The 22,354-nt window shown below is 51.0% G+C and overlaps 2 protein-coding genes and 1 non-coding gene across 5 annotated transcripts in view; 1 reads left to right on the top strand and 2 right to left on the bottom strand.

Annotated features, from left to right (window-relative positions):
- Nucleotides 1–5,178, bottom strand: part of EIPR1 (EARP complex and GARP complex interacting protein 1) — an 80,702-nt gene extending 75,524 nt beyond the window's left edge. Inside the window, exon 1 of one of the 2 annotated variants that reach the window (XM_070795418.1) lies at nt 5,000–5,178. In XM_070795418.1, the coding sequence (XP_070651519.1) occupies nt 5,000–5,041 (42 nt within the window). In that variant the 5' untranslated portion in view covers nt 5,042–5,178. The remainder of the gene's footprint in view (nt 1–4,999) is intronic. The other variant, XM_019966864.2, reaches the window with a different exon arrangement.
- Nucleotides 5,179–9,003: 3,825 nt separating this feature from the next.
- TRAPPC12 (trafficking protein particle complex subunit 12) overlaps nt 9,004–22,354 on the top strand; it is a 36,549-nt gene continuing 23,198 nt past the window's right edge. Inside the window, exons 1-3 of one of the 2 annotated variants that reach the window (XM_070795417.1) lie at nt 9,052–9,142; nt 9,839–9,981; nt 15,948–17,162. In XM_070795417.1, the coding sequence (XP_070651518.1) occupies nt 15,954–17,162 (1,209 nt within the window). In that variant the 5' untranslated portion in view covers nt 9,052–9,142; nt 9,839–9,981; nt 15,948–15,953. Of the gene's footprint in view, nt 9,143–9,838; nt 9,982–15,947; nt 17,163–22,354 lie in introns of both variants that reach the window. The other variant, XM_019966862.2, reaches the window with a different exon arrangement.
- LOC139184720 (small nucleolar RNA U13) lies at nt 17,570–17,674 on the bottom strand. The gene has a single exon (XR_011568284.1). It is a non-coding gene; the product is annotated as a small nucleolar RNA U13 (small nucleolar RNA).

Here is a 22,354-nt window from a genome sequence, read left to right as displayed (position 1 = left end):
TGGCCAAAGGGGTACACGGCGCTGCACACGCACAGCGCTGAGAGTGATCCCAGCTGTTACAGACCACACTGACAGATCGTGGGGCGAGAGCAAGAGGCCGTGGGCCAAGAGCGTCTGGCCACCACCCTCTTGGCCAACGTGCTCCTTCCCCACATTCTACCCCACTCAGGGTCTCTCGCCTCAAAATCTGCACACAGTCCACTTTCGTGATATTTCCTTGGTGAGTAACGCTGACCCTTGAAAGAACATTCTGCAACATCAACAGATGCTACAGCGAACAGCTACGTCCCCAGTACACGGCAAACAGCTACGTCCCCAGTTACAGCGAACAGCTGCGTCCCCAGTACATGGCAAACAGCTGCGTCCCCAGTACACGGCAAACTCAACGTCAGCTGTCACCTGAACTCGTGTTGCGGTCCCTGCCCTCGTGGGGCTAGAAGGGCCACCCGGCACACATGGAGTGACTTTACCTCCATGACCAAGTCCAGTCCACTGGCTGTCCTTGTGAGGTGGCAGGAAAGCCTCCACAGGTTTTATTGCTGCTGCTACTACTGCTAAGTCGCTTCAATCATGTCCGACTCTGTGCGACCCCATAGACGGCAGCCCACCAGGCTCCCCCGTCCCTGGGATTCTCCAGGCAAGAACACTGGAGTGGGTTGCCATTTCCTCCTCCAATGCGTGAAAGTGAAAAGTGAAAGTGCAGTCGCTCAGTCGTGTCCGACTCTTAGCGACCCCATGGACTGCAGCCCACCAGGCTCCTCCGTCCATGGGAGTTTCCAGGCAAGAGTACTAGAGTGGGGTGCCATTGCCTTCTCCGACAGGTTTTATTAAGGACCTTCTAACTCCCCACAGGCGCTGGGCCCTCCCCCTGAAAGAGGGAATCTTGTGGCATTCACAGCCTACACATGATTCCAAATGCTTTCACACTGTCCTAAATCTGCGAGAGAACTCAGAGGTTAGTAGCACAGCACAGCACACAGCCTTTACAGAGCACTGTTCTACTAAACCTGCATCACAGACACAGCCTGTCCCGTGTGCCTCCACACCGGGAGGGGTCCGGTTTCCGGAGCTAAGGACACAGCCTTCGCCATGTGCCTCAGCACAGGAGCCATCCAACTTAAGGACCAGCCCGTAAAAGGCAGCAGAAGGAGGGTCCACGGACGCCACGTCATCTTCTGCCTGGCCTGCCCGCATCTTTTGCTGTGGCCCTTCCCAAAGTGAGTGTCTGCTGCCCTGGCATCAGCTGCCTCCGCTGCTCCAGGAGCAGAGCCTCGGTCCCTGTTTCAGTTTGATCTCTGTCAACTCCCGCTGCCAGCACAGCAGCCCAGACGTGCATCCCCTTTGCCTGCTGCCACCCCTAGATGTTTCCAAGCCTGCCGCCGTGGAGGGAGCAGTTAAGGAGCCGGAAGAGGTGGACGGGGCGCTATTCAAAACGGCGTCCCGCGTGCCGCTGCAAGATGCCCGCCCTCTTCCAGAGGCTCCTGCACCTCCCGAGCCAGAGCAGAAACTGAGGGCGCTGCTCTCCCCATCATCGCCCAGGCCCTCCTTGTACTGTCTGCACTTCACCTGCCCTCCTGAGCGTCCCCTCTGGCTGTCTGCAGGCCCAGGGGACCCTCGGGGCTCCGCAGGCGTGGGTTCGGCAGGCCTGACCCAGCTCTAAACTCTCCACTGTGGCTGCACTTCCTCTTTTTCCCCGCTGGGGCGGGTCCTGCGTCTGGCTGTTCATCCTGCTGACTACATCAGCTGTCCCACTGCTCCTGGCTGTGCACACTGTTCGCCGAACCCAGGGCAGGCACGGTGCCAGGGGGGAGCCTGCGGGAAAACTCGAGGAGCCCTAAGAACTGCCGCCATGCTGATGCTCTCCTGACTGGTGCAGCAGCCGCAGCAGCAGAAATGCTGTGTGCCCTTGGGGCTGACCAGCGGACACAGTCGTCAGGCAGCCTCAAGGGCTTTTCGGGTGGAGCTTATACGTGCTTACAGAACAGACAGGGCAGTGGCCAGGTGGGGACATTGAGATGCACAGAGCTGTAAGTTATCTCTACTGTTACAGAACCACGTAGCTACAAAGCGCAGGGCGAGAGAGCCTGAGCACCACCATCTTGGCTAACTTGCTCTTTCCCCACACGCAGTGATTGCTCTTCAGATTCAAGAAAGCTGGGGCCCAAACAGCTGTGTACAGAAGTGCAACAATCAGCTCCTTCTTTTAAGATAAGAAAAGATATTCAGATAAAATACTTGAGGCCCAAGGCAAGAATCCACTCCACTGATTTGTCCAAAATCCCAGGAAACAACATTTTAGTTACCTCAAAGATCCAATACTGAACATCAAAACCTCTGGGCTATTTGGGGGATTAAAGAGATTGAAAAGTTATTAAGAAGTGTTGGGAGAAGATGCACACTTGGCGAGCGCAAGGTCAGGGAAGCGCCTCTCTTCCACAGGCGCCCTCTGGACACACCCACGTGTGCACCTCCGTAAAGCCCACGTAGGCCAGAATCCCCATCCCTTACTAGTTAAGAGGACTCCACCCACAGGAAAAATAACATCTAACAATATGACTGATGTCAGAATTAAACAAAATATGTGTACAATGTTAAGCAGAGTGCCCAAGACACAGATCTGTTCTCAGCTGGTCACCAAGGCACCAGTCTTCAGTGATAGAGCACGTGTGTGAAAGTCGCTCAGTCGTGTCCAACTCTTTACAACCCCATAGACTATACAGTCCATGGAATTCTCCAGGCCAGAATACTGGAATGGGTAGCCTTTCCCTTCTCCAGGGGATCTTCCCAACCTAGGGATGGAACCCAGGTCTCCCGCATTGCAGGCAGATTCTTTACCAGCTGAGCCACAAGGGAAGCCCTGTGTGATAGAGCTGTCAAGCCCAACAGTTCCTGACTCACAGGGCACTGAGATACTTGTTCAGAATTCACCTGTAAGAATTCTGTTTTATTATAATAATCAGAATAACATTTACTGAATGTTAAATTCACCAGATGTGAAAAGGTCAGTTTTCATTCCAATCCCAAAGAAGGGCAATGCCAAAGAATGTGCGAACTACTGCACAGTTGCACCCGCCTCACACGCTAGCAAAGAGATGCTCAAAGTTCTCCAAGCCAGGCTTCAGCACTATGTGAACCGAGAACTTCCAGATGTTCAAGCTGGATTTAGAAAAGGCAGAGGAACCAGAGACCAAATTGCCAACATCTGTTGGATCAGAGAAAGCAAGAGAACTACAGAAAAACTTCTGCTTTATTGACTTTGGCAAAGCCTCTGACTGTGTGAATCACAAAACTGTGGAAAATTCTTCAAGAGATGGGAATACCAGACCAGCTTACCCACCTCCTGAGAAATCTGTATGAAGGTCAAGAAGCAACAGTTCAAACCAGACAAGGAAAAACGGACTGGTTCCAAATAAGGAAAGGAATATGTCAAGGCTGTATATTGTCACCCTGCTTATTTAACTTATTTATATGCAGAGTACATCATGAGAAACGCTGGGCTGGAGGAAGCACAAGCTGGAATCAAAATTGCTGGGAGAAATATCAATAACCTCAGATATGCAGATGACACCACCCTTATGGCAGAAAGTGAAGAGGAGCTAAAGCACCTCTTGATGAAAGTGAAAGAGAAGAATGAAAAAGTTGGCTTAAAACTCAGCATTCAGAAAACTAACATCATGGCATCTGGTCCCATCACTTCATGGGAAATAGATGGGGAAAGAGGGGAAACAGTGGAAACAGTGTCAGACTTTATTTTGGGGGCTCCAAAATCACTGCAGATGGTGACTGCAGCCATGAAATTAAAAGATGCTTGCTCCTTGGAAGGAAAGTTATGACCAACTGAGACAGCATATTAAAAAGCAAAGACATTACTTAGTCAACAAAGGTCCGTCTAGTCAAGGCTATGGTTTTTCCAGTGGTCATGTATGGATGTGAGAGTTTGACTATAAAGAAAGCTGAGTGCCGAAGAATTGATGCTTTTGAACTGTGGTGTTGGAGAAGACTCTTCAGAGTCCCTTGGACTGCAAGGAGATTCAACCAGTCCATCCTCAAGGAGATCAGTCCTGGATGTTCATTGGAAGGAATGATGTTGAAGTTGAAACTCCAATACTTTGGCCACCTGACGCGAAGAGCTGAGTCACTTGAAAAGACCCTGATGCTGGGTAAGATTGAGGGCAGGAGGAGAAGGGGACGACAGAGGATGAGATGGTTGGATGTATCACCGACTCAAAGGACATGGGTTTGGGTGAACTCTAGGAGTTGGAGATGGATAGGGAGGCCTGGCGTGCTGCAGTTCATGGGGTATCAGAGTCGGACACGACTGAGCAAGTGAACTGAACTGAAGTGAAAGTCGCTCAGTAGTGTCCAACTCTTTGCAACCCTATGGACTGGAGCCCACCAGCTCCTCTGTCCATGGCATTTTCCAGGCAAGATACTGGAGCGGGTTGCCATGCCCCTCTCCAGGGGAATTTTTTGATCCCAGGGATCGAACCCTAGGTCTTCCACATTGCAGGCAGATTCTTTTACCATCTGAGCCACGAGGGAAGCGTAACAGGATGGTTTCAGAGCTAATTTCGAAACTTGGTCACTGTGCCCGGACCACAGGAAGACGCCAACATTAGGGGAAACTCGGTGAAGCGGACATAAGAACTCCCCCTGCATCTTGACAAATTTTAATGTAAATTTAAACACTGTGTCCAAGTTAAAACAGTAATAGTAATACAGATACAGCGTCTGCCTCCAAGAACAGCAAGGCTTTCGGAAATGTACACAAGCAATTACAGCAAAGCGCGCCGTGAGAGTCAGGCCACAAGGAACAACGGGGGCGGCAGGCAGGCGGCGGGGGCTCCCACGGCCAGGGGTCGCGGGCCGGACCGCCGCGCCCCGCGGGCGTCTAGCGGGCCCTCGGCCGGTCCCGGATGACCGCGGCCTTTGGCCCCCCGAGGCCTCCCCGCAGTGACCTCGGCGGCACCGGGCGCCGCGGGGCCGTTCCGGGACCCACCTGGAATTCCAGGCCGTAGATCACGGGCGCGTCGTCCTCCATGCTGCGGCAGCGCCCTCGCTGAAGGCGGGTCCCCTGGGCCGACGCGCCCCCGCTCCGCTCCCATTCATGCGCTCCAGCCCCAGCGGCGCCGCGCGGCGACCCTTTCTGAGCCACCGCGGTTCCCGTAGGGTTCACTTCCTGTTTTCCGGATGCGTCATCAACGCGCTCCCGGGCGCCGGCGGCCGCCGCCGATGACGCAGCGCCGAGCTCCTGCGCATGCGCACTTGGCTCCCTCCAGGGTTTCTGCGCCCAGTAGGACCAGAAGGGGAGGGCCTGCCGGGGGCCCCTGCCGGGCGGGCTGCAATTCGGAACCTCCCCAGCTCCGCAGCCCTACGGTTCCCCTAGGGTTCTGACGCGGTCGTGGGACGGCTGGGCGCCGGGAAGCGCTCTGCAGTCGCTGTCAAGTCCTCTCCGGCCCAGCAGCCAGGGCGGAACCTCAGGCTTTACAGACGACCGCTGCTCGTTTTGGGGACATTGAGGGGCACAGAGGTGTTCAGTGGAGGGCTCGGGGATGCGCTTGGGCTGGCAGACTCAGGTGGGCTGGCAGACTCGGGTGGGCTGGGCCCAGGAGCCTTAGAGTCAGAGGCCGGGCTCGTTCGTGTCTGCAGCCTTGTGCGTGGAGTGGCCAAGGGGTCGCACTGCCGGTGCTGGGGTGGTAAGTGACGCCTGACATTTATTTGCCTCTGAAGGGAGTCCGGTGGACAGACTCTGGCGTCTTTGAGTCTTCAAGAACTGTCAGCGCTGCAGAGGTTTGCCTCCGTCCAGGAGTCCGCCAGAGCGCACGCCTTGACGTTTGGCAGTGCCCTTGCAGACGGGAGTGGCATTGCATATAGCCCCAGAATGCCGTATGCACATTCTTCACTACCCTGGGTTCCGTAGGTTACAGGGCCATGCACAGGTTCTCCACCAATGTGATCATTTCACTTTCCTCTCATCGCCCCTTAATCTTTGTTTCAGGTAAGGAGGTCTGGGATAGTGCCGGGAGCAGGAGCTCCGCCCGTGGCAAAGGTCGTGAGGAAGGAGGCTCAGCATACACAAAGGCGGGATCGAGCCTCAGGAGTCCCCCTGGAAATTCTCGAGCATCTACCCCCCAAACCAGAGTCTGCCTACTTTCTGCTTTGTGCTTTCACCTACACCTCTGACTTTATGGGGGGCTGTCCCCCACTACCTCTCTGAAAAAAGAGTTAACTTACAGCTCCAGTTAATAAAATTCCTGGGTGTGCTAGTGTTTCAACCTACAAACTCCTTTGGAAGTCCTCTAGCCTGCCTGAATAGGTTTTTCCGGCCACATGTGATTGTTCAGAGCCTCCTAACTGTGAGAGGCATGAGATGTTCTAAACTGTCTAAATACAGATTCCTTTGAGCAGTTAAAAGATTGATTAGAAATTGTATTGGTGAAGGGTTTTTCACTTGTTGGGCCAATGTTTGCTGCTAAGTTTCCATATCCCTTACTTGCTGTGTCCCTGGCAGTGTATTGATTAATATAATTGGTGTAAGTAGTAGCTTTAATGTTTGTAACCTTGGACCCTTGAGTTAATTCTTTTTCTTGTTATAGCCCACCACACCTTTGCCCTGTAGGAATGCAACTTTATCTAATGCTTTTGGAGGGTCACTAATCACCTTTAGAGAAAAATAAGTTTTCTGAAGAAAGGGTCTTAAAATGTTAACAGGCCTCCGGGCCAGAAGATGATGCAAATCACCTAAACTTTTGCATATGATAAGTTTGCAGGAAGAAAGCCTGGCTTACTGCATGACTCTACCCCTTCCCCCATTATCCTCTATGCATAACTTAAGGTATAAAAACTACTTTGGAAAATAAAGTGCGGGCCTTGTTCACCGAAACTTGGTCTCCCCCTGTCGTTCTGTCTCTCACCTTCTGGCTGAATTATTCAGCCTCTTTTCTCCACTAAATTTTCTCACTGAGCTATCCTTATTTAACCACTCTTTATATCCTTAATTAACGTTTAATTAAGCAATTGTTTCCTGATTCTCGCCGACGCCGTCCCCGCTTTGAAGTCCCTGGATCCACCGGGGCTGGACCCCTGCAGGATAGGTATATGAAAAGATGCTCAGGCTCACTAATCATCAGGGAAGTGCAGATCAACCACAGTGAGCCACCACCCCACACGATTACAGTGGCCGCCGTCAGAAAGTTAAAAGGATGAGCAGCACTGGCAAGATTGGAGAAAAGGGAATCCTTGTACCCTGCCGGTGAGAATGTAAGTTGATGTATCAACTGTGGAAAACAGTATGGGAGGTCCTCGAAAAATTGAAAATAGGATTGCCATATCATCCTGAAATCCAACTTCTGTGATCCAGCCTAAATGAACTATCTTGAAGCCATACCTGCACTCCATGTTCACTGCAGGATTAGTTGCAGTAGCCAAGATACAGAAACAACCCAAGTGTCCATCCACAGCTGGATGGAAAATGTGTGTGTGTGTGTGTGTGTGTGTGTACACAGGTGCACACCTGCGTTACCAACCAAGGGATCACTACCCAGTGATCATAGAGGCCAGTACTGTGACATCGGCTTTTGAGGAAAGAATGAGGTTTATTGTGAGGTTCACCAGCGAAGAAATGGAAGACAGGTCTCAGATCTGTCTCCCCCATCCAACATTCAGGGTGAAATTTAAGGGGTTAGGGGAATTTCAAACTTGGGAACTGATTGTCTAGTCTCAAGTCAGTCTGCTGGAAGCCAGGTTTTCCTTATTGAAAGGTTTCTTGCCTCGTAAAGGGCTCCAGTGACGTTTCTGTTAGTTTTCTGAAGGTTCTTCATTTGAAAGTCAATGTGGAGACATGGGTTCCCCTGTTGTACCAGTGTAGTGCTGTCTGTAAAGTAACTGAAGATTTGGTTAATCACTTATTCTACTTAAGGAGGAAAACTATTTTAAACTGGCCAATATTTTTTTACATGCTTTTTCATATATGTGGAATATTATTCAGGCTGTTAAAAGGAAGAAAATTTTTAAATTTTATATAAAACTTAGAAAAGGATGGGGCCTTGTCATCTGTGACATGAATGAACGTAGAAGACATGTGCTAAGTGAGATAAGCCAGACACAGAAACCAAATACACCACGATCCATTCACAGGTGGGATCTGAAAAAGAAAGTTGGAATCATTGTAAAGGAGAGTAGAATGGTGGTTACCGGAGGCTGAGGGTTGGGAGAAGGGGAAGTTATTGAGCAAATAATACAAACTTTCAATGAAAAGTTTAATAAGTTCCGGAGACATAGTTAATAATAATGTATCCTATACTTGTGATTTGCAGAGAAGAGATTTTAAGTCTTTTCACCACAAACACAAAAAACGAGCGGGGCGCTGGATCAGGGCATGAGCTCCATTGTGGCCATCTCACGGTGTTAGATACATCAGCACGTCACGTTGTTCACCTTAAATACAAACGATTTTTATTTGTCAAAATAAAACTATTTTAAATCATTAAAGAATAAGAAGGAGATGGCTGGGCGTGGCCTGGTTCAGCTGTGCTCCAGCGCCTGGCGCCTCCTGACACTTAGGCTGGGTAATGAACCGGGGTATCTCCCGGGGTATCTCCAGGGTGACAGCGGAAGTCAAGAACGCAGAAGCACAGACGCGGCATCCTCCTCGGCCGCTCCGCTTGCCTGAGATTGAGCCGTGGCGCTGAGGCATTCAGGATCTTCGTAGTGCTGGATTAATCCCACCCAGCTACCATTGGTATTATCATCACCATTTTCACCCTTAATGTGATCACACGAGTACTACAGATGGATGTATTCTCAACAAGAAAAGTTGGAAACACATATAGGCACAAAGACGCATCCCTGAAAAGAAGTATTTCAAGGATGCACTGGCCACGAACTTAAAAAAAGCTTAGCCGTTTCCCTCCCAGCTGCCCTCTGCCACAGGTTTAGCGACGTCCCTCTGGTTCGCAGGGACGCGCTCCGCCCCGCCCCCCCAGGCCCCACCCACCGCGGCCGGAACCGGAACCGCGCCGGCCTTCGGCTCCTGCACCGGGCATGCGCGGGAGCGGGCGCGCGCAGGCGCAGACGCCGCGGGAAGCGCCGAGTCCGGTCCCGGCTTCCTCCGGCTTCTCCCGGACCCGGGTCACAGCCGCAGGTGACCCTTCCCCCAACCCCGGGGGGCGAGGGGGCGGATGAGGATAGGGCCCGGGCTGTGGAGAGGGGGTCGTGCCGTCTCCAGCTTCAGCCCCTGGGGTGGGAGGGTCTGCTCCCGGGTCTCTCCTCCCAGGGGGTCTCTACCCCCATGTCTCTCCTCCTCTGGGGTCTCTCCTCCCAGGTCTCCCATCCAGAGGGTCTCTCCTCCCAGGGGGTCTCTCCCCCCCAGGTCTCCCCTCCCCCTTGGTCTCTCCTCCCGGGGGGTCTCTCCTCCCAGGGGGGTCTCTCCCCCCAGGGGGTCTCTCCCCCCCAGGTCTCCCCTCCCCTTTGGTCTCTCCTCCCGGGGGTCTCTCCCCCCAGGGGTCTCTCCCCCCAGGTCTCCGCTGCTCCTTGGTCTCTCCTCCCGGGGGTCTCTCCTCCCAGGGGGTCTCTCCCCCCAGGTCTCCGCTGCTCCTTGGTCTCTCCTCCCGGGGGTCTCTCCTTCCCGGGGACTCGTCTCTGTCCCGCCTCCCTCCGGGCCCAGCATGACCCTGAGGGTCCGGAGCGTGAGCTTTGGGTGCCTGCCCTTTGCAGGGGCGGCCGTTGGCTCCACATCCCTGGAGCGGCCCCCACACTGGGCGCTGAAAGCTCAGGAGGGTCTGCGCCCGGGGCCCAGCTGTAGTACTCAGTGACTCGTTCCTCCTGGCCTCTTCTGTAGATGGACGTTTACAGTAACCTGCCCAAGCGGACTCAGGGTCGTGAGGACAGAACGCGACGGTCTGTGTAAAGGCCTATCAGTCTCTATGTAAAAGCTGGCTGACGCTTTCCAGAGCATCTTGCAGGACAAAGCTGACTGGTGGAGTATGTATACTGAGAAGAATTGAAAACATGTAGAGTGTAAGGTTCAAAGAAGTGCTCTAGATGTGCCTGTTTTTCTCACCTAGTCCACAAGAGTTTAACCCCAATGAAGCATTTCCTTGGACTTGCAGTTCACACCTTCTTATGGCTACTGGGAAACATCATATTTAAATACCTGTTTCTTTTTGCAAATTCAGGAGGCTGTACTGTATGGCAGTGAGTGCAGCTCTCTGTGTAATGGGGGAGGGGCGGGGCGGGGAGGACGGTTGCAAATAGAATAATACAGTCACCAGTCCTCACGTTCTGTGACCCCTAGCAGGGTCTTCACTGTTCCAGGACAGCCTGTCACCACTCTGCTTTATCATTAAAATGATAGTTATCAGTTCCTGTGCACCTGCTGCCGTTTAATCTTCATGACCCCAATCTTCAGATGAGGAAGCAGAGACTAAAGGATTAAGGCATTTTCAGAGGTCACTTTACTTGGTGGTGAGCCCAAGCCTCAAGCAGTCATTCCAAGCTCTCCCTGCCTTACCCTCTGCTCTCAGTCTTGACCTGTCTCAGCAGCCATACAAGGACAGCAGAGGCAGAAAAACCAGTGTAGGAATCTCATCCCCATCAGTTGACAGCATCAGGCAAATCAGTGGACCTCTGCTGTGTGATGGAGCTTATGCTTTGTAAGTTGGTCCTAAGGCTTAAATATGATAATACATGTAAAATGCTTGATCTGTGGTGAGTGTTCTCTCCATGGGGGCCTTTCCAATTGTATACTAATTAGATTCCTACCTCATGGCACAGTTCTTTCATGGAAATATGGTTTCCATTATTGCAACCTGGTAAAAGATTTGTAATTGCAGTCTTGTGTCCAAGGGAGCCTAAAGAGCATGGTTTTCTTTGTTCTTAGTGCATTTAAATCACTTAAAAATATTTTAAGGCGTTAATTAAGCTCATGTGCAAAGAACTCAACCAAAGAGAAAGTCTGACTTCTTTGCCAGCATCTTGATGCTGGATGTCAGCTTAAAACCACGTCTGTGGCTTCATGTGTGCTGTGTGTTAGTTGGTCCATCGTGTCTGACTCTGCGACCGTGGACTGTAGCCCACTGGGCTCATCTGTCCGTGGGATTCTCCAGGCAACAACCCTGAGGTGGGTTGCCACGCCCTTCCCCAGGCGGTCTCCCCAACCCAGCAGTCAAGCCAGTGTCTCGTGCCCCCTGCACCGGCAGGTGTGGGCTTTGCCACGCCCTTCCCCAGGCGGTCTCCCAGCCCAGCGGTCACGCCCGTGTGTCTCGAGCCCCCTGCACTGGCAGGTGTGGGCTTTGCCACGAGTGCCACGTGAGCGTGTATTAAATCAGTAGCAGGAGAAGTGAAGGTTTGTATCTCATGCAAATCAAGGACAGATACATGTGCTTTTCAGTTTTTAAAGTATGAAATGCAAAGGCTGCATGTAACGGACATGGAAAACACAAAGTCAAGTGCAGACTTGGCTTCTGGCGCCAGTGTTGCAAACGGCTTAGACCCATGCACCGCCCCCATCGAGCCTTTCCTCGAGGCCTCTTCCAGCCCGCTCCCCAGTCCAACTGTGCATTATTATCACCTTGTTTTTCTCTAAAATAATATATTGTTTGATTTTCTTGTTTGAACTTCAGGTAGAAAGTCATCATACTGTTTATTTTTCTACCCTTTCGGTGTGTAGAATTAGATGTGTGAGGTGCAAACATTGAAGCATTCGCTATAGGCTACCTCGTTCATTTTCACTGCAGTTTGAGTACACTGCTGTTTCTTTATTATGGTGTCTCCAGGCAGTTGTTTCCAGGGTTTAAATCTTTGGAGAAAGGGCGGTATTTTGTTTGGACTTCGCGTGTGCAGGACTTCCTCCATGACACATAAGTAATGGGATCATAAGTGCCAAGACTCTTGAGATTGAAAAGAGCTGCTGAATTTTACCGTAACCGTTGGTACAATGTGGAACCATCCTAATAAAGTCCAATTGTACGGCTGTTGAAGTCACAGGACACATGCTTGTGAATGTGTATCCCTCTCACCTTGTTCGAATCTTTGTTCAGGATACTTTTTTGTTGGATCACTTATAATCCTGTTGATTTGTAGGAATCTTTAATACCTTGATATTAAGAAGTGTAACAATATCAAGCGTAGGTGACTGTGTTGAACAGGAAGATTACTTACACACACCACCACCAGCTGTGTAAATTGGTACATGCACTTAGTAAAACAGTTCGGTGTTACCTGATGAAGAATTGTACTCTCCACAAAGCCCCCATGAGCTTTCACACATACAGCAGGAGGCATGTACAGGAATATTCATAGCAGCACTGTTTGTATTCAAAAACATAGCACCTCAAGAAGAATAGATATATCAGGACTTCCCCTGGCAGTCCAGTGGTTAAAACTCTGTGCTCCCAATACATGGGGCACAGGTTCGATCCCTGGTCAGGGAACTAAGATTCCACACGCCGCATGACGTGGCCAAAAAAAAAGAATGGATACTAGGTTGTGGAACCATCACACAGCAGAGCATCATCAGCAAAACAGGAATCACAGCTCCGTGCTGCTTCCAGGATGAGTCTCAAGGTTAAAAGCGGAGGAGAAATTGAAGTAAAAAGCAAAAATCTAACATGTTGTCTGAGGAAATACACTTGGAAAATGGAAGAAGAACAAGAGTAGGACAGATCTCAGAATATTAGGTCTGAAAAGGGAGTTAGGACGTATTATATCAGCTACAGGTTATAAATTTTGTAGCACTCAGTGTTTGATAAAAATGGTTTATAGAAAATTTGCCTTCAGAAGAGTCAGAGAGAGTGACAAGAACCTTCTCAGGTTTTCTAGGGAAAGAAGTCAGAGGACTGAGGCGGGGCTTTCACCACTGCCCGCTTGCACCTGGATCCCTCTTTCTTTCGTGCCGGGGGCGAGAGGTGGTGGCACGTGTGTTGCCGTTAACTTCGTTTCCTCTGTCGTTGCGTGGAGTGCAGGGTAATGACTCAGACACGGGGGCACTCAGATGATAACGATTACTGACTTGCAAGACTTTTCGGCCCAAGTCTTCAACCTCTGGTAATGGTTTCTAACAAAGGTGTAGTTTTTATTTAGAGATTACGGTAAACAATTTAATTTTTACCCTGGGTTGGGCATCATCTGTGTAGACGGTGTCACTAGGAAAGAGGTGGACTTGACTTTTCAAAGTCAGATTGGAATAGAAACAAAGATACTGGAGAGAATCAAAGTATGGTTACAGACTGAGTGTTCCTTTTTACTTGGCTTGCTTTCTTTCAGATGGTGTTTTCTTTAAAAACATATTTTAAGTGAGTTGGTAAACACGGAATTGCTTGTCAGAGAGCTTTATTCTTTGCCGAGCTATTCAGAAAGGCTCAGTTCAGTTCAGTCACTCAGTCGTGTCCAACTCTGTGACCCCATGGACTGCAGTACGCCAGTTTTCCCTGTCTATCACCAACTCCTGGAGCTTGCTCAAACTCATGTCCATCGAGTTGGTGATGCCATCCAACCATCTCATCCTCTCTCCCCTTCTCCTCCCGCCTTCAGTCTTTCCCAGCATCAGGGTCTTTTCAGTTGAGTCAGCTCTTCGCATCAAGTGGCCAAAGTATTGGAGTTTCACCTTCAGCATCAGTCCTTCCAGTGAATACTCAGGATCTGCTTTAGGATGGACTGGTTGGATCTTCTTACTGTCCAAGGAACTCTTAAGAGTCTTATCCAACACCACAGTTCAAAAGCATCAATTCATCAGTGCTTAGCTTTCATTATAGTTCAACTCTCATATCCATACATGACTACTGGAAAAAACATAGCTTTGACTAGACGTATGTTTGTTGGCAAAGTAACATCTCTGCCTTTTAATATGCTCTCTAGGTTGGTCATAGCTTTTCTTCCAAGGAGCATGCATCTTTTAATTTCATGACTGCAGTCGCCATCTGCAGTGATTTTGGAGTCCAAGAAAATAAACTCTTTCACTGTTTCCATTGTTTCCCCACCAATTTTCCATGAAGTGATGGGACCAGATGCCATGATCTTCGTTTTCTGAATGTTGAGTTTTAAGCCAACTGTTTCACTCTCCTCTTTCACTTTCATCAAGAGCCTTTTTAGTTCCTCTTCACTTTCTGCCATAAGGGTGGTGTCATCTGCATATCTGAGGTTCTTGATATTTCTCCCGGCAATCTTGATTCCAGCTTGTGCTTCATCCAGCCCAGCGTTTCTCATGATGTACTCTGCATATAAGTTAAATAAGCAGGGTGACAATATGCAGCCTTGATGTACTCCTTTCCCTATTTGGAACCAGTCTTTTGTTCCAGGTCGAGTTCTGTTGCTTCTTGACCTACATAGAGATTTCTCAGGAGGCAGGTCAGGTGGTCTGGTCTTCCCATCTCTTGAAGAATTTTCCATAGTTTGTTGTGATCCACACAGTCAAAGACTTTGGCATAGTCAGTAAAGCAGAAGTAGATGTTTTGCTAGAACGTTCTTGCTTTTCTGATGATCCAGTGGATGTTGGCAATTTGATCTCTGGTTTCTCTACCGTTTCTAAATCCATCTTGAACATCTAGAAGTTCATGGTTCACATACTGCTGAAGCCTGGCTTGGAGAATTTTGAGCATTACTTTGCTAGCTTGTGAGATGAGTGCAATCGTGCGGTAGTTTGAGCATTCTTTGGCATTTCCTTTCTTTGAGATTGGAATGAAAACTGACCTTTTCCAGTCCTGTGGCCACTGCTGAGTTTTCCAAATTTGCTGGTGTATTGAGTGTAGCACTTTGACAGCATCATCTTTTAGGATTTGAAATAGCTCAACTGGAATTCCATCACCTCCACTAGCTTTGTTCATAGTGATGCTTCCTATGGCCCATTTAACTTCACATTCCAGGATGTCTGGCTCAAGGTGAGTGATCACACCATCGTGATTATCTGGATCGTGAAGATCTATTTTGTATAGTTCTTCTGTGCATTCTTGCCAGCTCTTCTTAATATCTTCTGCTTCTGTTAGGTCCCTACCATTTCTGTCCTTTATTGTGCCCATCTTTGTGTGAAATGTTCCCTTGGTAGCTCTAATTTTCTTGAAGAGATCTCTAGTCTTTCCTGTTTTATTGTTTTCCTCTATTTCTTTGCATTGATCACTGAGGAAGACTTTCTTAATCTCTCGCTATTTGGAACTCTGCATTCAAATGGGTATCTTTCCTTTTCTCCTTTGCCTTTAGCTTCTCTTCTATTTTCAGCTATTTGTAAGGCCTCCTCAGACAACCATTTTGCCTTTTTGCATTTCTTTTTCTTGGGGATGGTCTTGATCACTGCCTCCTATACAGTGTCACAAACCTCTGTCCATAGTTCTTCAGGCACTCTATCAGATCAAGTCCCTTGAATCTATTTCTCACTTCCACTGTATAATCATAAGGGATTTGATTTAGATCATACCTGAATGGTCTAGTGGTTTTCCCTACTTTCTTCAATTTAAGTCTGAATTTGGCAATAGGGAGTTCATGATCTGAGCCACAGTCAGCTCCAGGTCTTGTTTTTGCTGACTGTATAGAGCTTCTCCACCTCTGGCTGCAAAGAATGTAATCAGTCTGATTTCGGTATTGACCATCTGGTGATGTCCATGTGTAGACTCTTCTCTTGTGTTGTTGGAAGAGGGTGTTTGAGAAAGGTTGCATTCCCTTATCAATAAGTAAATGTCCCATAAATTCCCCAAAACTGTCAATTCTAAAAATCTTTGCCTACTTCACAAGTCAGATTTTGAAAAATCATAGCTTTAATCTGGGGTTCTTTAATTGTTGCTGAAGTTGTTGCTTCTTGTAAGGATCCAGTCACATAACGATGGGTTAGCGACGAGTCTCCTCTTACTGCGTTGCCCTGTGGAATGTAGTTCAAGGCCATCTACGATTTCAGTAAGACAAAGGCATTCTAATAGTAACTGAGATGTAAGCTGTTGAGGTTGACGTGTCTTTGTCTGTATCAGGTGGCCATGGAGAATGCCGAAGGCGCTAGCCAGCACGTGCCCGAGCAGAGTGCGCCTGCCCAGGGGCCAGCCCAGAGCATCGCTCCGCAGGGGCCTCAGGGAGACCAGGGGCAGCTTCTTTACCACGAGGAAACCATCGATCTCGGTGGAGACGAGTTTGAGTCCGAGGATTCGAATAATTTCGCGGATAAGCTCGATGAGCCCCTGATGGAAAGCGTGCTCATCTCTGACTCCCCAAACAACAGCGAGGACGACGCGGGTGACCTGGGGTGTCTGCACGACGTGGGGGACCCCGCCGAGGGCAGCGGCGATCACAGACTGGGGCCCAGCGCAGAAGAGGGCGCGCTGGGCTCTCTCAGTGACGGCGGTGAGAGTGATGGCGGGGACACGCCTCAGGACGTCTCGGACATGACCCCTGATGGCAGAGCATCGTTGAAAGAGGACCCTGAGCGCAGCGATGTGGAAGACCTGCCTGCTTTTGAACATGGGGGCGGAGAGGACCCAGGCCCCGGGGCTGCGCGGGTACCCATGGCAGGGCCACCGTCAGGCACGCCACCCCGGCAGCCAGCCCCCAAGGACGAGCCGGTGCCCATGTGCACCATCTTTAGCCAGCCACCCCCCAGCGCCCAGCCCCCAGCCCTGCGTGATGGCTTCGAGTCCCAGATGGTGAAATCCCCCAGCTTCAGCAGCGCCAGTGAAGCTGCCCCCAGGACCCCACCCCAGGTGGTCCAGCCGAGCCCCAGCCTGAGCAAGTTCTTCGGCGATCCAACCGGCAGCAGCTCCTTGGCCTCGGACTTCTTTGATTCCTTCACAACCTCCACCTTCATCTCCGTCAGTAACCCCAACGCCAGCCCTTCCATTCCGGAAAGCCTGTCTTCGCTGGCTGCTAGCCCTGTGGGAGGAAGCTCGCCGGGCTCCGAGGAAACTGCCTCCTCCCCAGGGGTGCAGAGGTCAGGGTCGGGTGTGTCCACGGTTCCTCTGGAGATCTCGCAGTCCCCAAAGCCATTCTCACAGATCCAGGCGGTGTTTGCCGGCAGCGAGGACCCCTTTGCCACTGCCCTGAGCATGAGCGAGATGGACCGGAGAAGCGACGCCTGGATCCCCGGGGATGCGACCAGGAACGTGCTGACTTCAGTCGCCACGCAGCAGTACGGCACGGTGTTCGTGGACAAGGAGGACCTCACCATGCCTGGCCTCAAGTTCGACAACATCCAGGTGAGGGCGGAGGGCCTTCAGCGCACAGGTGGGCCGGTGGGCGCACTCGGCGAGCCGGGAAAGTCCCAGCCAATGTCCTTGCTTTTCATCTGACTGTTTCGTGTATGTTCATATGGAAAAGGCCTGTCGAGCTTTGAAAAACGCTGATTGTTTTCAGCAGTTCCCAAGGTTCTCATCTTGAGAGTGTTTGCTGTGATGTCACCAGGTAATTTGGAACCCTGTTGATTTCTCTGATCGAAGGTCTTTAAGGTGCTAATCAGAGTCTTAGAAATAGTTTCCAGCAAGGGAGCTGCACGACAGCTCTCTGGAGAAGTTGTAAACTGAGTGATCAGTTTATTATAGCAGCTGAGCTCCCGTAGATGATAAATCCCCTTTCCTCTCCTTTTATTTATTTATTTTTTTTTTTACATCAGACGGGTAACGTGCCGGTGTCGTAACAAGGTTTGCAGGGAGGCACATGTCACGCAGCAGCATGAACACCCAATCATCATGCTCATGAACTACAAAAGGATCCCTCTTCTTTTAGATATGGAAAAATGTGTTTGCATTACATGCAACGTGCTCTATATTGGAAGAGTTCTTACCGATTTGGTTAAAAAAAAATACAGACGGTCTCTCAATAAATCACAAGATTATAAATATGTAATCGTAAAATAAATAAATACTATATATTGTAAATAACATTAAAAAGTTCAATCTTACCAGTCATCAAAGTAGATGAAGTTATTTTAACTTTCTGTTGTCTGAGTTATTTATAATTATTCTGTGTATGTTAGAATGTGAGGAAATAGCCAGCTTAGGCAGCCCTGAAGGGACTGATAATTTGGCACAAACTTTCTTAAATGTTAAAATGCGTGTCCAAATGTGCATGTGCTTTGACCAGAAATCCCACCCTGAGTAGTTATTTAAGAGGAAAGAATCTCACTGATGTATGAACAGCCAGCTTTCAGGATGCCCATCAGAGTGAGGCTTAAAATTGGAAAGAATCTGAAAGCATCTCGGAGTCCATTGTCAGGAGGCTAGTTGAATACATTCGCCACATCTCGCCTCTTCAGTGGAATATTTACATATTCAACTGAAAAAATGATGTTATGGTCTCGTCGGTGGCACTAGTGGTAAAGAAGCCGCCTGCCATGCAGGAGGCGGAGGTGAGGTTCAGTCCCCGGGTCGGGAAGGTCCCCTGGAGGGGGCGTGGCAGCCCACTCCAGGATTCTTGCCCGGGAAATGCCATGGACAGAGGAGCCTGGCGGGCTACGATCCATGGGGTCACAAAGAGTCGGACACGACTGAAGCGACTTAGCACACACGCACTCACAAAAATAATGTCATATTCAAATAAGTATTTTTATTTATTATGAAAAAATGAAGATAATGTTATGATAAAATACTTAGTGAGATTCATAATTTGCTAAGTTTGAAAGCCCAGGTACAGGAAGGCACGTAGCATGCCTTACATGGTAACGTTTTCATGGGTGTGCGCACGTCCCCCTGAGGTGAGCTCGGCTGCGTGTCGGGTGGGATCTGCAGGGTCTGTGCCTTGTGTGCCGCGCTGTCCACTCCGGAAACTGAAGGGGCTCCTCCCCGGCCGGGCGTTCCCCTTCCCCCACCTCGGCCTGGTCAGAAAGCCACGTGGGGTGGGGCCCTGGCCCTGCGAGGCCGATCCTGTGGAGAAGCAACGCGGCTGCTGGAGAGGTGAGCCAAAGAAGAAGTCATCATCATCTTTGATGACTGGTAAGATTGAGCTTTTTAATGTTGTTATTTACAACATATAGTATTTATTTATTTTACGATTACATATTTATATATCTTGTAATTTATTGAGAGACCATCTGTATTTTTTTTTAACCAAATCGGTAAGAACTCTTCCTATATAAAGCACATTCGCGTGTAACACAAACACATTTTTCCATATCTAAGCGGAAAGGAAAGGGATTTATCATCTACAGGAGCTCAGCTGCTATAATAAACTGATCACACAGTTTACAACTTCTCCAGAGAGCTGTCATGCAGCTCCCTTGCTGGAAACTCCCCAGCTGTCTCTCTGGGGAGTGTGAGTGAAAGTCTCTGAGTCTCTTTGCGACCCTGTGGACTATACACTCCATAGAGTTCTCCAGGCCAGACTACTGGAGTGGGTAACCTTTCCCTTCTCTAGGGATTTTCCCATCCCAGGAATCGAACCAGGGTCTCCTACATTGCGGGCGGATTCTTTACCAGCTGAGCTGCAAGGGAAGCCCAAGAATATTGGAGTGGGTAGCCTATCCCTTCGCCAGCAGATCTTCCCAACCCAGGTCTCTTTGGGGAGCTGACGTGAGAGCCTGCAGATGTGGACGCGCTTGCGTGCTGTCTTCGGGTACCTGCTGACGAGACACGTCTTCCCTGGGGCTCGCCAGGCACTGTCCCCGCCCTCTCCAGCAGAACGTATTGGGTGTGAATTTGCCTTCCCGGGCCTCCTTGGTGAATCCCAGTTACAGGCTCAGATGTCAGGGGTGTTTGTGGGTCAGCATTGATGCCTTGACCCCGTGGTCCATGGGGCAGTCCCGGGGCCCAGGGCTCCTCGGGTCTGTTTGGGGCCACGCAGAGCTGCTTCACTCTGGCCGCCTGAAGGGCTGGGCTGAGCGCGGCACTCTCATGGGCCAGAGGCGCTGAACGCCCCGTGACACCCTTCAGGGAAGCAGGTCAGTTGCTCCTGAGCTAAGAAACAAAGTGCTGATGCTTGCTGCTGGGTGAGCCAAGGCGACTCGAGCTCGGAGGCCATTCCCGCCAGTGGGAGGCGTGGGGTTGTGACAGCCCCTCGGAGCTCTGACGCTTCCACGTGGCTGATCGTGGAAAGTCTCTGAGTTTCTCATAAGTCTCTCATAAGCAGGGCATTCGGCGGTCAGCCAGGGCCAGGCGCCCGCTGCCAGGATAGGACGCACCCTGCGGCCAGCCGGGAGACGCTGCGTGTCCTTTCTGCTCCCTCTAAGTGCTTGGGTGGTGTCTTCCGTCCGTCTCGTGGTCCACAGTGATTGTTTTGGAAACCTCATGGTGGATTGAAATATGGATTCAGAGTAGTTCCTGAAAGGCCTTTGACTTTCCTGTGGAACCAGTGTGCGGGTTGGTTCTTCACCTGTGTCTCTTCAGTCGTGTATTATTCTTCAAAGAACTTGTCATAGAAAAGAAAAAGTGTGTGGTTTACGCCAGAAATGCTGTGTTCATTTTCCAGAGGAGTTAGATCGGCCCAGCACGTGTGGTAACTCGCTGCGCGCGCCAGGCTTTTAAGATATCAACCAAGTGTGTGTTGGATTTACCTGTTCACACGTTCCTCCCCACGCGACTGTTACTGTTGCAACACTACATCAGCTTTCTGAAATACTTGGTGGTTTTTCCAAATTGCTCACCTCTTGGTACCAAATGCAAAATTTCTTCCCTGCTGGCTCAGACGGTAAAGAGTCTGCCTGCAATGTGGGAGACCTGGGTTCAATCCCTGGGTCAGGAAGATCTCCTGGAGAAGGAAATGGCACCCCACTCCAGTACTCTTGCCTGGAAAATCCCATGGATGGAGGAGCCCGGCGGGTACAGTCCACAAGGTCACAAAGAGTTGGACCCGACTGAGCGACCTCACTGTCACTTCCACTTCTTAAGGGATGAAATGTGGGCAGAGGGGAAGTGTTACATTGTTTCTTTGTGAAGTGACCTCTTAGAGCAGTCTGAGTTAAGGTAGAGGCCACGCAGGTGAGCACGTTAACTCTGCATCCAACCGCAGAAGCTTCAAAAGAGGAGTGTCGGCATTTCTAACTAGTCAGAGTCTTGCTGGCCTGCATTCTTGAAGAACTGGATGCAAAGTTGGTGGGGAGATGACTGTTCAGAAACATTTAGAACCAGGAAAGAATGGAAGTTGGAGAGTATTTCTATGAAGGTCGTTCAGTGGCGGCGGGGGGGGCGGTTCCACAGACCAGAGTTGGCAGCAAGTCGGTGCCGACCTTGAGGGGGTGACAGGGACAGCGGGGGGCCTCGGGGTGCTCTGGCCTCGCACGGGGCTCTGCAAACCCGACATCTGGACCTGAGGCCGGGCCTCACCTCCGCCCGGGTCTGATTCTGCTCCCGGATCCCGCCCCCGGCCCCCACAGTGTGGGTGTGACGGGAGTCCCACCCGGGAAGCAGGCAGACGCCGTCACCGCTTTCCCGCTCATGGCCGGGCGCTGTCCTTCCAGGACCACTGCCCGTGACCGGGCGTCCCTGACAGTAGAGCTTACAGGCCGTGCCCCGTGAGTCAGCCGCTTTGCATTCCACATGGACATTGTCCACTAAAACCTCGAAGGCGCCGACGAAGCCGTCCGCACGCAGCAGGGGGAGCAGCCATCCTCTGCTCGCGGAGGGCCAGCCACAGACTCCCATTCGCGCGGTCTGCCACTGCCCTGCCCTGGGCGCACCCGAGGGAGTGCTGAGCGGAAGGGGTCCGTGGGGTTCTAGGTGGGTCCCCCCCAGGTGCAGGGAGATAGCTCTCCAAACATCACAGGAGGGGGCCGCTCGCCTCACTCCGGTGACCGTGGAGTGTCTGCAGCCAAGGCGCCAGGACCCCCGTACAGAACCGCCCTGGCAGAGCGATGCGGTGGGAGCTGGTCTGTGTCGGGACGTTTTGTCGTCCGTGGGCTTTCAGGGTGAATGCTGGTCAGCCCCACGGTGCCCCTGTCTCGAGCGTCCTGTGCTAACAGGCAGAACCGAAAGGGCGGGCGGCGTCTGCAGTGTGGGCTCGCTGCCGAGGGTGCTGTGAGGTCGGAGGACTCAGACTGCTCCTCTGGGCTCCGTGGCTTTAGGGTGAGTCTGCCGTTCCCTGGTTCGCAGGCACTCTGCCCGGATGCAGCTCTTTGTCTGCTCGGAGGTGCCTGTGTGCAGAGCTCTGTGCAGCCGTGCGCCTGCCTCCTTGTTCTGCCCTCTGATAACCCTCCTGGATCAGTTAGCCCCTGCCGGGGCATTTGAACTATTTCACCTTATTCTCTGGAGGCAGAAGCCGTAACCCTGCTGCTTCCAGGCCTCTGTCCCGCGTGAGAAGGAGGTGCGGCTTGGCCTCTGAGCTCCAGGCTCAGGGCCCAGGACCCCCACTGCCAGGCTGCACCCTCCCCTCCTCGAGCAGCAGGAGGCAGCTGAGGCTGCTGCAACCTTCCTGCGAGCCCGGCCCACACCGGCCATGCGGGCGATTTCGGGAGAGGAGCCTT

Source organism: Bos indicus, chromosome 8 (genome assembly GCF_029378745.1).
Source record: "Bos indicus isolate NIAB-ARS_2022 breed Sahiwal x Tharparkar chromosome 8, NIAB-ARS_B.indTharparkar_mat_pri_1.0, whole genome shotgun sequence".
Classification (NCBI taxonomy): domain Eukaryota; kingdom Metazoa; phylum Chordata; class Mammalia; order Artiodactyla; family Bovidae; genus Bos; species Bos indicus.
This window is presented reverse-complemented; position numbering and strand designations above follow the sequence as displayed.